The 13,823-nt window shown below is 41.2% G+C and overlaps 3 protein-coding genes across 7 annotated transcripts in view; 1 reads left to right on the forward strand and 2 right to left on the reverse strand.

Moving 5' to 3' along the window:
• Window positions 1-1,355: 1,355 nt before the first annotated feature.
• Window positions 1,356-6,761, reverse strand: ddx20 (DEAD (Asp-Glu-Ala-Asp) box polypeptide 20). Its single transcript, XM_058085761.2, has 11 exons — window positions 6,533-6,761; window positions 5,430-5,524; window positions 4,907-5,075; window positions 4,708-4,822; window positions 4,439-4,581; window positions 4,220-4,358; window positions 3,930-3,988; window positions 3,685-3,767; window positions 3,492-3,597; window positions 3,254-3,355; window positions 1,356-3,002 (listed from the first exon to the last, which is right to left on the reverse strand). Exons 1-11 carry the CDS (start codon window positions 6,726-6,728, stop codon window positions 1,957-1,959), a joined length of 2,253 nt encoding a protein of 750 aa, XP_057941744.2. The 5' UTR covers window positions 6,729-6,761; the 3' UTR covers window positions 1,356-1,956.
• Window positions 6,762-7,317: 556 nt separating this feature from the next.
• Window positions 7,318-8,628, forward strand: LOC131137617 (parapinopsin-like). Its single transcript, XM_058085770.2, has 5 exons — window positions 7,318-7,624; window positions 7,702-7,792; window positions 7,869-8,106; window positions 8,170-8,412; window positions 8,488-8,628. The coding sequence occupies exons 1-5, from the start codon at window positions 7,321-7,323 to the stop codon at window positions 8,626-8,628; spliced, it is 1,017 nt and encodes a 338-aa protein (XP_057941753.2). The 5' UTR covers window positions 7,318-7,320.
• Window positions 8,629-9,844: 1,216 nt separating this feature from the next.
• Window positions 9,845-13,823, reverse strand: part of LOC131137615 (cyclin-dependent kinase 17-like) — a 29,713-nt gene continuing 25,734 nt past the window's right edge. For all 5 annotated transcript variants that reach the window (XM_058085768.2, XM_058085765.2, XM_058085764.2 and 2 more), the window contains one exon: window positions 9,845-13,068. Coding sequence is in view for 2 of the 5 variants with exons in the window: in XM_058085765.2 (XP_057941748.2) it covers window positions 13,031-13,068 (38 nt within the window). In the remaining 3 variants the exon portion in view is untranslated. The remainder of the gene's footprint in view (window positions 13,069-13,823) is intronic.

Genomic DNA, 13,823 nt, shown 5'->3' on the forward strand with positions numbered 1-13,823 from the left:
CAAGCCAAATATGGCCCGCAGGACACCAGTTTGAGGCCCTCGCCTTGATATGAAAGTTTAATGTTAGTGCGGCCCGCGCAAGTTTGATATGATTGCTGTATGGTATCATGTACCCAGAAAAAAATATTACGTTTGATTAATGTTCATGTTAAAGGTTAAATAACTGTTAATAGTTATCCTCACTATCTGTGTGGAAGTGGTTTTGGCTATTTAAGTTGAAAGGAAATAACTTGAAGGCTACCGTTTAGGTCGCTAGCTCTCTAGAAAATCGGAACCAAAGCAAAGTTTATTAATTTTTCTGTTTTTAATAAATGCGTTTTTTTGGAAAAACTGATGCGGCCCAGTCTCACCCAGACCCGAGCTCCAGTGGCCCCCAAGTAAATTGAGTTTGAGACCCCTGATCTAAACCAAATGGACACTGACCAAATCAATCAAGACATAATGATATAATAATAAAATCATCAAAATCCAATTAATCCATTCCAGAAAGCCAAAAATCTTACCACAAAACACATTTTTTTATAGTTTCAGAATTATAGTTTTAGTCCTGTCAATCGATTAAAATAATTAATAACATTTTGTCCCGAGTTAACTCAGAATTAATGACATTTAATCACAGATAGAAATGACTTTTTATCTATAATAATTAGGGGAAATCTCTTATGTGAAGGGATATCAATTTAGGAAATATGGGCTCAACGACATTGTGTGTTTTACGTTTAGTGACGCCCTCTGCTGGTCAAAGTGTGTATCGCTAGACATGCCGTGTCACATGACTGCTAGCAGCACACATTTAATAACTGAATATCCTCCATTTACGGTCAGAAGGCGCACACGGTATGTCATTTTACTTTCATTTTCGTTACAATATTTAGTTTCACTGCTATTTATTTATTTTAAATGCTTATTTTAATTATTTTAATTGCCTTGTTGTAGTTTTTTAGTGTTTGCTGGAGAAAAAGATAGCAGTGAACAAACTGTTGAAACAAACTGCTGAAATATTTATTTATGTCACAAATGTATGTATATTCGATAAAACAGAATATCAAAGCAATGGCAACATTTTATTTATGTCTTGTAGATCAGCTCAAAAATAAGATTACCTGATCATGGATAAAAAAAAAGGAGGGGTTGCTAAATCCGGATCAATTTTATGCTGATTAAACATTTTAAAGAACCCGTCGCAGGATTTATTTAATCTCATCCCTTATCAATCAGCAGTAATTACTCCACTGCCCAATACACTCCTATAGAGCAGCTACACACAATAACCAACACAGAAAATGTTTGAGATCTTCCAGAATCTGCACCCATTCAAGCAGCTATTTTCTGGTCTGTTTAAAAAAAAAAGATTCCACCCAAAGCCCGACTCCACTGTGACTGGTCACACCCCCCCCCCCTTTCTAATGTAGTAGCTATATGATAAAATAAATGAAGTCTTTGGAGAGCTATTGGAAAAGTGTCCAACCTCGCCTGCCCAAAGAGGAGCACTCATTGTCGGACACACTTTGTCAGAGGCGCACGTTTATAGAACAAATAGGAATGAACCTGAGATTTTTTTTTTTTTTTTTTACTTATTGTAGTCGCCTTTATTTCTACGAACTTTTAAATAGGTCTTGAGTCTTATTTTCTATCATTAATTATTCTAGTTGATTAGCCTGCAATCATGTGAAGATGTCTGACCTTGATAAAGCCATAACATCCTGTGAATACCAGGCTGCTGCCGACTGAGGTGGATCCGATATTTCCACTTGTAGGAATATGCAGTACACTTGGAATGAATATGAATTAGCACATGAAAACAAAAAGTAGGCTGTTTCATAACCTAAAAATATGTCAAGGTCATGAAGAAAAAGCTTTCAATGTGCTCCGAAATGGCATTTATTAAAGAAAGGTCGGCAGTAGTATATATTTTATACAAAGTACACCAAGTGTAAACGTGTGTTGTGTATTCCATTAATATTTTAATAGTTCCTCCATGTAAACGCTGTTCATACGATATGCTGCCATCCAGTTGTGAGCTGCACTGTAGTAATGTTGGTAACCTTGTCCTTGAAAAGGAGACATGGACGAATAGTAATCGTTCCATGCTGAGTACCAGGCTCTCCAGTAAGTGTCGGCACTGTCGTCGCCTTCCTCGTCGTTGTCTTCTTCATCCGTTTGCGATTTATAATATTCGTTTATGTTCTCTTGTATTCTTTTTTCCACTTTGACCTTTCTGTGTTCCTTTGTTTGTGCCGCTTTGTTGTTGGCGTGTGAATGAGCTTTAATAGTCGATTCAAAGTTCTCCAACTGCGGGGATGCTGTTTTGTGTGTCGTTGGGAATGTTATGGAATCTTCAGTTGGAATTGGTTCAACCGTTGGTTCTCCTGCAGCGCGTCCATGACTTATTTCTGTCGGATTTCTGTTGTTTTCATTTCCTGGAGACTTTTCAAAATGGCCTCCTGTGCTCTCCATTTGAACATCAGAGCTACATTTTGCGGATATACACTTTTGACTTCCATCATCATCATCATCATCATCAAGTGTGATGGTGTGTCTTTGCCCGTTTTGAGTGCTGCCATCTTCCTGGCCTGTGAATTCCCGAATGACCTCCACTGATCTTCCCAGTCCCGTTGTAATGAACGCATGGAAGTCCCGCTCCGCCTCCTCAAAGGTGACAAACCGAGACCTGCTGCTTTTAAACGAGGAGAGCGGAGGGATCTTCGGCAATGTGTCCTGCAACTCTTTACAAGGCCTTGTAGTCTTTGGGAACGCATTTCCTGAGTACGCTTCTACTCCATGCTTGGCTGGTGTGTTGGGGATCTTTGGCCTCCTGGTATCCTGAGCTTCCTCCATGATAGAAGATGGAGCCGGGGAGTGATCAACAAGAGAGGATGCTTTGGGGCGTCCCTTCTTTTTCTCAACTTTGGAGAAAAGCTGGGCTTGAATGTCTGGAGTGGAAGCCTCGGCGCAGACGTCCCAGTCGCATTGCTCAGTCATCAGGCCAGAATCAATGGTGGCTAAATTCAAAGAGGGAAACAACTGTCAAATGAAGATCGTTCAACATCATGGTCTAGGGGAAGGATACAAAAAACTAGCACCGAGATTTCAGCTGTCAGGTTCCACAGTTCTAGTTAAAGCCAAGAAAAATCCCACATAAGCAGAAGCCAAGGATGGTGAGAACAGTCAAAGTCAACCCAGAGACCATCTCCAAAGACCTCCAACGTGATCTTGGTGCAGATGAAGGAATACATAGAAAAATAAAACTTACAAGGCAATGCTGACAAACACAAGCCACACTTTTGAGCAATGGCCATCATCTTGTTCTCCTCTTCACCATGGCAACAGTAGGTCACCGCCAGCCCCTGAGTGCCTGTGAACAAAGAGAACCCGAATAAATCAGACAAATTTCGTACATAAAACGGGGTGACAATTGTGTTCATCACGTGATTAAGAAGGTACTGATCCGGCTTGTGTGATTGCTCGCTTTACTCCAACCGGATACTTACCAAAACGTCCAGCTCGTCCAATGCGGTGCATGTAGGTTTCCCAGTCCTGTGGAACGTCCAGGTTTATCACCAAGTTCACCTTCTCTGCGTCTATGCCCCTGGAAGTCTAACAATAGGACCACAACAATAAATATAAGCAAGCCAGTGGAGTGGGGGGGTGGGGGGTAGGGAGGTGGTTGATTCCACAACTGACCAGGTCGGTGGAAATGAGTACTCTGCACTGATACTGCTTAAGTTTGGATATGGCCTCAAGTCTCTGCTCCTGGCTGAGACCACCTGTGAAGGTGACAGAGACGGAGACGTTATTTTTGAAATTAACGCACATTTAAATGAACCCCAGGAAATGTCTTCCTGTTCTGTTGTTAAATACGGTTTAAAAACATGACATAATGTTGCATGATACCACAAACAAAACTCTGTTTTCCCTCTAAAACTCACCTGAGATACAAACAGCAGGTAGGCCTGCAGAGGACAAGATGTCAGCCAGGTTCTGAGCCCTGAAGGAGGGAAAAAACAACTTTAATTCAACATACAAGGACCTGATTAAAAAAAAAAAACAGCTAGAATTGACCTTTTGCACATTCGGGTCCTAATGAGGTTTTACGTAAAGAGCTACAATATACAAAATCTAGCAAGTAGAGTGACAAAAATTGAAATAAGCGGTCAAAAAATTACAAACTCTCCAAACCAGAACCAAAAAAATGATCGGTAATGATCAAATTGATCACCTTGTGTGCAGATTGGAGAAGACAAGGGCCTGATTGAAGGGGATTTGACCAAACAGGTCCAGCAAGAGCTTCACTTTCTCCTCGAAGATCTTGTGAGGTATCGGATGAGACGGTACCAACTTGTAATACTGCCTCAGGCCTGACGGGGGAATGTGAGCAAATACTTATAAGCCTTGAAGTACCTTTATTGGAAGAACTACAGTGATTTGTTTTTCCTACCTTTGAGTCCCATTTCCCTGGGGTTTAGTCTGACAAAAGTAGGCTCTCTCATATAATGGGTAAGGTGCTGAGCAAGGGATTCTGGGTAGGTGGCAGAGAGCGCGAGCATCTGTTTATTCACAGGCAGCGACGAGAAGATCCAGCTGCAGAGATAAACGTGAATAAGCATTTCTGTTTGTTCTTCTAATGATCAACGGGAACTGTGTTGAGTGACTAGTAACTCGGAACAACAACAAATGAGAGCGGTTCGATTCCCTGAATCGTCATACTTTATCTGTTCCTGAAAGCTGCCCTCCTCCAGGAGCTTGTCAGCCTCATCCAGGACAAAGAGGCGGATACTGGCAGTAGACAGCATGCCTTGCTCGATCAGCTGCTTGATACGACCTTCGAGACAGAGCAGCAAGATTTAAAAAGACAAATCCAAGCTGTTTTTAATAAACTGGAGAACAGATGGCGCGGCTTGCTTACCGGGTGTGCCCACAGCTATGTGGCATTTCTTCAGGTGGAGTTTGTCGTGGCTGACAGGTCTGCCCCCGATAAACACATGACATTGCAGACCCTCCATGGCACAGCCTATCGTCATCACTACCGAGTGGATCTGCACCGCTATCTCTCGAGTGGGCGCCAGTACGAGAACCTGCAAGGAGCAAAGGACAAATAAATGTCAACAAGCACTTAGGTTTGATTGTGGCAGATTGGGGCCAAAGAGCCAAACTCCCAATCAGTAAGACCCTGCAGCTAATCACGTTAAAGTGCTCTATAAGGCCGAGGGACTGGGTGTTCCTTTTGCTTTATCAATAATGGTCCACTTTCATTTCAACATATGAGACCGAGCAGCTTAAAGTCATCAGAGTAAAGGTCCCCGTCGCTGAAGTGATGAACAGTCACAGCCATCATCATCATGATAACGCTCGCACAAAGTATGGCTTTCCACTCTATAATTTCAACATCAGACAAAAATATTGCACGCAGGAAGCACAAATCTACTCACTTGGGTGGCAGAATTTTCCAGAATCAGAGAGTCCAACGCGATTGTGCAGAAGACGCATGTTTTTCCTGTGCCAGACTTGGCCTGGACAATCAAATCTGAAATTAAAAATTAAAAAAAAACATTAGGAATAATCACAATTTAGGTTTGTACAATTGCAAACATGATTAGGCATGTTACTTATAAAGAACGGAATATATGAAATCATCGTATATGCTATTATAACCGGCTAGTTGGTCACTGGTGTGTGTCGTCTTTTTATCCACGGATACCATAGCAGGTTTTGTTGGTTACATTAACGCTCAGTTTGGATTCTTAGGAAAAACAATCAGACTGCACTTCCGGAATAAGAAACAAAAAACAGACTGTGTACATATATATTTATACTGTTTATTCTGTGTATTTTGTATTTTCATTTTCTTATATGATGTGTCTGCACCTACTTCACCAAAACAAATTCCTAGTATGTGTTTGATGATAAACCATTTCTGATTCCGATTCTGATGTGAGCAAAAGCATTTAGAGGTGAAAACATGAATACCACAAAGTTGCCTATGGGTAAAAAACAAGCAATTATGAAAATTAATAATTGTTCTTAGATGGTTCAACCATTTGGAATGTTCCAAAGAAGAAACAATTGGTGCGCTACGTATATTAAACATGTAATGACAGAAACATTACAATAATTCCAAATGGTTGTACTGGCTATGACAATTAAAATTATTTTATTTGCCACACATACACAGCTCTCAGTTTTTCATGTTGTTTTCACCTCTAAATGCAGGCATTTGGAGCTATTCATTGATTGAATAAGCAATGTAATAAGACACCCCAGGGATACAACATCTGATCCAGATGAAAATACCAGAATTCTGAGATAGTACTTGGTAGCCAAACTATTAGTTTGCAAAGTACAGTCAAAACAGGAAACAGGAAGTACAAGCTCTTCAAAAGTACCAATCGGTCTATTATGACGAAATGATAAGAACATGTTGTTATTAAACTAAAATGCTATAACATAAAGACACTGCTACTTCTTAATGATATAAAAACAATCCTGTGTTGTCATTTAAGAAGACACCAAACAAAAACAAAAACAAACCCACCGAGTCCACACCGGCCAAGCGGGATCGCCTTCAGCTGGATAGGTGAAGGTTTTTGGAATCCGGAAGCTAACAATCCATCCAAAACCACCCGAGATAACAACAAGGAGCTGAAATCTACTCCCTCCGATAAAACGACATCGTCAGTCCTGTTTCGAGTTGCTATATCGTGTGCTGCGGTCCTTGTGGAGGACGCCATGTTTGCAACTGGTGATGAACTACTGCTGCTTTAAAGCAAAGTAGCTGGCATTACACTGACCCCTGGCGGTCGGGAGGAGGAACAACACTTGAGGAAGTAGCCCCTTATTAGTATGAATTTCATAATTGCATAAAAATGTGTTGAAATATTGTTGATTCTGCTGATTTCTTTTTCTCATTTGATTCAACATTTCCCACACTATGGTTGGTAAAGCTAATAGGTTGTATTTAATACTTCCATCTTGTTTTTGAGACACCTTTCTTCCCCACTAAGAACTGGCCAGGCAATTAATTACAGAAAGTGCAGCCTTCTCGGATATTAGACAGAATTATTGTCCGCACAATCTGGATCTACAGATTTATCTTCTTATTGAGAGGGTCACTTTGCCTCTGGTCTTCTTTTATACTGCATGAGAGGAGCAATCTTTAACAAAGGTCTTCTTTGCTTATACTGGATTACTTAATTAAGATTTTTAAAATCTCTTTTGACATTTGTATTTTTTTGTGTAGTCTGATCATAGCACATCTTTTTCTCTGCTTTAGCTTATTCATCCTACATTAAAAGAATGGAATTTTTCAGCTCTGGTGAAAACATGTCCTCCTCTGAGAGCGTGGCCGAGCCAGAGCTCCTCTCTCGCAGTGGTTACACCATACTGGCCACCATCATGGGCGTCTTCTCCGTTTTGGGGGTCATCCTCAACATCCTGGTGATTGTCGTGACGGTGAAACACAAACAGCTGAGACAGCCACTCAGCTACGCTTTAGTCAACCTGGCTGTGTGTGACCTGGGCTGCGCTGTGTTCGGAGGGCTGCCCACGACCGTGACCAACGCCATGAGGTACACCAGGCTGGGGCGAGTGGGATGCGTGTTAGAGGGCTTCGCTGTGGCCTTTTTTGGTGAGTCTCATCTATGGAGAGTAGAAGGAAATGCGGCATATTCAATAAAAGTCGGCCTTTGTGCTGCCATGTTTCAGGAATAGCAAGTCTGTGTACAATAGGAGTGATTTCCGTGGAGCGCTACATCGTGGTGTGCTATCCTTTGGGTGCGGCCCTCTTCCAAACCAGGTATGCGTCCTTATTGCACATCCTAAAATAACCAAACCAAGCAGGATATAACGCCACTCTCGCTGCTTTTTATTAGGCATGCCATCGCTGGAGTGGTGCTGTCTTGGGTGTGGTCATTTGTGTGGAACACTCCACCTCTGTTTGGTTGGGGGAGCTATGAGCTAGAGGGTGTTAAAACCTCCTGTGCCCCCAATTGGTATAGTCGGGATCCAGGCAACATGTCCTACATAGTTATTTACTTTTTTATCTGCTTTGCCGTACCGTTCTCCATCATCATGGTGTCCTACACTCGACTGCTGTGGACACTGCGGCAGGTAAGCGATGATAAAAGTGTGATATTCACTTGAGGATGTTGTTATTAAAAATCATGTGCGCAGGTAAGCAAGCTGCAGGTCGCCGAAGGCAGTCGTACACATCGCGTGGAGGCGCAAGTTGCACGTATGGTCGTCACCATGGTGTTGGCTTTCCTGGTGACATGGCTGCCGTATGCCGGCATGGCTTTAGCTGTCATCATGGACTCCACACTGAGAATTGACCCTCTGATTGCAACCATACCGGTCTACTTGGCTAAAAGCAGCACCGTGTACAACCCCGTTATTTACGTTTTCATGAACAGACAGGTAACCCTACAAAATAAACGGACATGACTTTGCTTTAGTTAACTACAGTGGTGAGATGCGTGTTGCTTTTTCCAGTTCCGGATGTATGCTGTTCCCACTATCCTGTGTGGATGGAACCCATGGGCCTCAGAAGCACAAATATCTGAAGGAGACACAATGGTTGCTTCCATGACCAGAATCCAAAAGGTTTCATCCAAGGGATCTCTGAAAGAATAACCAGTCAATAATATCAATTATCACATACTACAGTATTAATTGGCCCTGCACCCTATAGAAACAGTATCAGTATGATACTGACACTTGGGGCCATGATACTGGGCCTGATACTAGACAAACCATGTGATGATCTTATTATCACATCCTACAGTATTAATTGGCCCTGCACCCTATAGAAACCGCCCATGAATGATACGGGAAAAGGCCGAAATGATACTGTGTCAAAGCCCAGGGCAGTGATACTGATAAATTATAGACTTTAACCATGTCCAATATCAGCCCCCCGTAGCTGTCCACTCAGAGCACGCTGCTGTGGTATCGTGCCTGTGAAACAACCAATCAGAGAACAGCGCACAAGCGTGAACACACAGTTTACACTGTTTAGATATAATACATGTAATAAACTAAACTTTTGATTAAATAGTACGTGATAATAAGCTCGTGATTAAATAGTATGTGATAATAAGATCATCACATGGTTTGTCTGGTATCAGGCCCAGTATCATGGCCCCAAGTGTCAGTATCATACTGATACTGGCACATACTATTTAATCATGAGCTCATTATCACGTACTATTTAATATTTACTATTATACTAATATTTACTATGCTATTTACTATTTAATCGCTGACATGTTGACAGAGCACAGACGGCAGCAAAACAAACGCTGTGTGTTCACGCTTGTGCGTTGTTCTCTGATTGGTTGTTTCACAGGCACGATACCACAGCAGCTCGCTCTGAGTGGGGCTGATAATGGACATGGTTAAAGTCTATATTTTATTAGTATCACTGCCCTGGGCTTTGACACAGTATCATTTCGGCCTTTTCCCGTATCATTCATGGGCGGTTTCTATAGGGTACAGGGCTAATTAATACTGTAGTATGTGATAAAATAAGATCATCACATGGTTTGTCTGGTATCAGGCCAGGTATCATGCCCCCAAGTGTCAGTATCAGCCCGAGACCAACGGTCGAGGCATGTGATAACCTATAAGTATCAGAGTTGTGCTCAAAATGATATTTTTACTATTCATATATTCATGTACAGTTTTATTGGCACTGTTATTGAGAAAAATACAATATGTATCGTAACTGTGAGCAAAAATAAATGGCTGGCCTTGAAAAAAAAAAACAATTCCCACTTTAAATATTGTTATTTATTTATACAAAATGTGTGATCGTGATTGTGAAGAAAGGCAATGATACCGTCTGGACTCATGAGTGTCAGAGACAACTTTTATTGAACTAGGTGTACACATCTCCTTTGAGTAGTCACTCTGCACAACCAAACCTCTGTCACTTTATAGTACTTCCAATATGGCTTTCGGAAAAAACAACCAAAATAATCTGGTTTTGTCTTTGCGACCCTTCCTTAAACGTCAACCCGTTGAACACATTTGCATGTCAAACAGCAAAAACATCAAAGGGGAGAAAAAAAAACAAAACAAAAACATCCCTGTCGCTTTCATCAAGTCTCACAGTTGAATCATTCACAGTCACCTCTCTACATCAACGAGTCAAATCATTATTACCCTATTACCTCGGCTTTTTATTGATTACAGAAATATTGCTATGACTTTCATGAAAGAAACAAAAAAAAGGGCAGAATGTGACTATCTGTATCAAACGTATACACTTCTCTATATATACAAAGTGAGCAATCATCTATGTACATGCTACATACCGCCACACACTGGGGAAAGGAGCGGTTCTGAACAGGCACAGACCGAGGACCGCATCTAAGTCGAAAGGGATCCGAGGTCAGGGTCTGAGGAACTGCACTCTATACCGATAATCCATCTCACTGACACGTACACGTATTAGTGTTGGTTTACTGGCGTGTGGAACAGCTGTGTGCTTGGAGGCTTCTGGCAGCTTGAAATTGTACAAAACGTTTTGTTTGAGTGCTTCAATTCCTGTTGATTACTCCATGGCCTTTTTTTTTTTTACAGATATGCGGACAGCTACAGTTTTTCCACCCTTCCCCCCCCCCCATCTTTGTTACACAATGTTTCAGATCATAGATAGATAGAATATTAGTCAGTGACAACACAACTCAACACAAATTGCAGTTTTTAAATGAAAAAAAATGTAAAAAAAATATATATAAACCTACCCCCCCCCCCCACCACTTCCCTTAAAACATAACCGACATTAAGCTTTGGGACTACAGCAGACCACAGTGAGAGCCATTATCCACAAATGGCAAAAAAAATAAAAAATTAAAAACAGTGGTGAACCTTCCCGGCAGTGTCTGGACAACCAAAATTACCCCAATAGCATAACGACGAGTCATCCAAGAGGTCACAAAAGACCCCACAACAACATCCAAAGAACTGCAGGCATGGAAAAATTCAAAGACAAAAAACACTGCTGAACAAAAAGAACATTTTGCAAGAAAACATCTTGATGTTCCCCAAGATTTTTGGGAAAATAATGTGTGGTCTGACAGAAAATAAAAACATTTTTGGAAGGTGTGTCCCATTACATTTGGTATAGAAAAAGAAACACCATACTAACAGTAAAATATGGTGGTGGTAGTGTGATGGTCTGGGCCTGTTTTGCTGCTTTAGGACCTGGAAGACTGTAATAAATGGAACCATAGCAAAAAAATCCGAAGGAGAATGTCACAGCATCTGTTGGTGACCTTAAGCTGAAACCAACTTGGGTTCTTCAGCCGACAATGATCTTTGGACTTGGACTTTGGAGTGGCCTAGTCCGAGTCGGAGATGCTGTGGCATGACGTTAAAAAGGCGCTTCATGCTGGCAAAGCCTCCAATATGGCTGAATGACTATATTCTGCAATGACGAGTGGGCCAAAATTCAAGAAATCCATTGCAAGTTATCACTAAACACTTGATTGCAGTTGTTGTTATTGGGTTCAGGGGGTTAAGTTGTACTGTCATTGAATAATATTTACATTTGTTTAATGATCTGAAACACAAGTGTGACAAACATGCAAAAAAAAGTTGTCATCTGGTCCCAAAGCAATACATCCCATTGTTATCAAACCATATTTTTATTTACATCATCGTGGAGGGGGGGGGGGCTTAATGTGGTATGTCTTGACAGGATCATTAGATCACTTGCCGTGCAAACATTTCACATGTTTTAATACACACGTATGCTCGGAGATGGTGAAAAGAGAGCAGGGAACGCAGATGTGAGGGTTTCAGGCCAATATACTTTCAGGCATTTTCACACAAGTTCAGCCGCCACCTCGCAGCACCCAAAAAAAAAAAACCAAAAAAAAAACACAACAATTAAGTCCTGAGGTCAAGGAATGTGCAACACGTTCCCAGCCAGTCGCCAACTATTACAGCGGGAGCACAGCAAAGACTGAGAACAGCATTCTTGGAATCACCATTGCTTCTGACGAGTTAAAAAGTAGGATCTCATATACAAATAGGAATCAAATCAAGTGTAAAAAATAGACAATGCACAATGGAGCTAGGCTTGGAGAGGGCTGAAGGATGTTGAATCATCTAGCGGTGATCCAAAGAGGTAAAATTAGGTGCAAAGAGAACAGTTCAACGTCTGAATAAACTGTGAGTCAAGGCAAAGGGGGTCTCTAAGGATAAGCAGGTGAGGACTTACACACTTTTCTACCTCATTGTCCTGACAGGTTACTTACTGGAGTGTCCATGATTGTAGTGACCATATATGTCCCAATTACTGTTTTTTTTTTTTTTGGTATATCATTTAAAATTATTGATCACTCTAATAACATATTAGATATACTACTTTAAGCTCAACTGTGACAGATGAGGTAAAGTATCAACAGCGTCCCTGACCTCTAGCAGACAATAAGGTGCTAAAACTCATCTCTGTAACTCCACGGATACACACACTTAACTGTCAAGTGGAACTAAAGTGGTTTTTGTGTGTATACATGACAGACATGAAGCTACAGAATGAGAACGATTGTTTGTGTGTGTCTTGGAGATCTTGTCATAAAAGGGCCAAGGTGAGGTTTTGGATTCAGGCTGAGGCATTTCATGAGACGATAGAACAGCTCAGTCTCTTTATGTACAGCAACAGTCCGACCGACAGAGTGGGGAAGAGACTTATGAGAGTGTGGAAGTTCATTTTGTAGTTCAAGCTCTGTTCCAAACAGCCGACGTCAAACACTGCCCTCTTGTGGACAGCAGCAGTAATAGCAGCAAGGAGAGTCTTAAAACTCTCCCACTTGACTCTCCTCTTCTTGTTTGTCTTTTGAAGATTATTCTCGTATATACGAGTCAGCGTGTAACCACTGTTGTTCTCGATGTGTGTGTGCGTGTGTGTTGCTTTTCTTCAAGTGAGAGTGTGTCGCTCCTTCAGTGTGCGTGAATGTACATATCTGGCAGGACTGATTCCGCAAGTAACAAACCTCCTCCGCTTTGGGACCATCCGCCACCATTAAAACAGCACACTCTGCCTCCTGCCTTTCCCCTGAGCTGAGAGACGGAGACAAACACAAGCATAGATTTTCATTCTGAGGCCATGTTAGGAATTATATGTTATTTGGTGATGATGCCTTTTATTCCCAGAGCATATCTGGCAGATTTTTGGCTGTATGGAATCAGTTTGGGGGTTGGCGATGTCAAATAAACAACAATTTATAAGAGCTAACCTTTTTTGGTTCATAATCAATTGGTAACAACTGAAACATAAATACAATTTTATGCTGGGAATAAAAATGTGACATTTACATAAAAACATTATAATGAAAAAGGTTTTTTGTCTTGATGATATCTCAAATAAAAACTGTTTGTATTGTATAGTATTGAGGACACCCCATGGTGCTGTAATTTTCCCCCTTGACATTTGCGCTGACTCAGTTAATCGCTACTGTATGCCCCGCCCCTTGCCTTGTAGATGTTTTGTTTAATGGCGGCCATCTTTACATTATGTGCTTGGTGGTGTAAAATAATAACAGCGCAGTCAATGAATGTTTCAGCCAAAAACACCAAGGAGTGTCCCGATTATTTTCCGTATGACTTTATACTGCAATAAAACCAATCCATCCATGCTAATAAAAAGTACACACCACCTCAGACCCTTACCTAGACGCTCAACAAAACCTACATCTCTCACTGGAGAAACCTAAAGAGGACTGCAAATAACAAAAATCAAATGACACCCTATTATATTCCTCTTCTTTACCGATACATTTTGCTTTTTTTTCCTTGACAAACTGAGAAAATGCATG

Source organism: Doryrhamphus excisus, linkage group LG17 (genome assembly GCF_037039965.1).
Source record: "Doryrhamphus excisus strain RoL-2023G ecotype Guam linkage group LG17, RoL_Dexc_Guam_v1.1, whole genome shotgun sequence".
NCBI classification, from domain to species: domain Eukaryota; kingdom Metazoa; phylum Chordata; class Actinopteri; order Syngnathiformes; family Syngnathidae; genus Doryrhamphus; species Doryrhamphus excisus.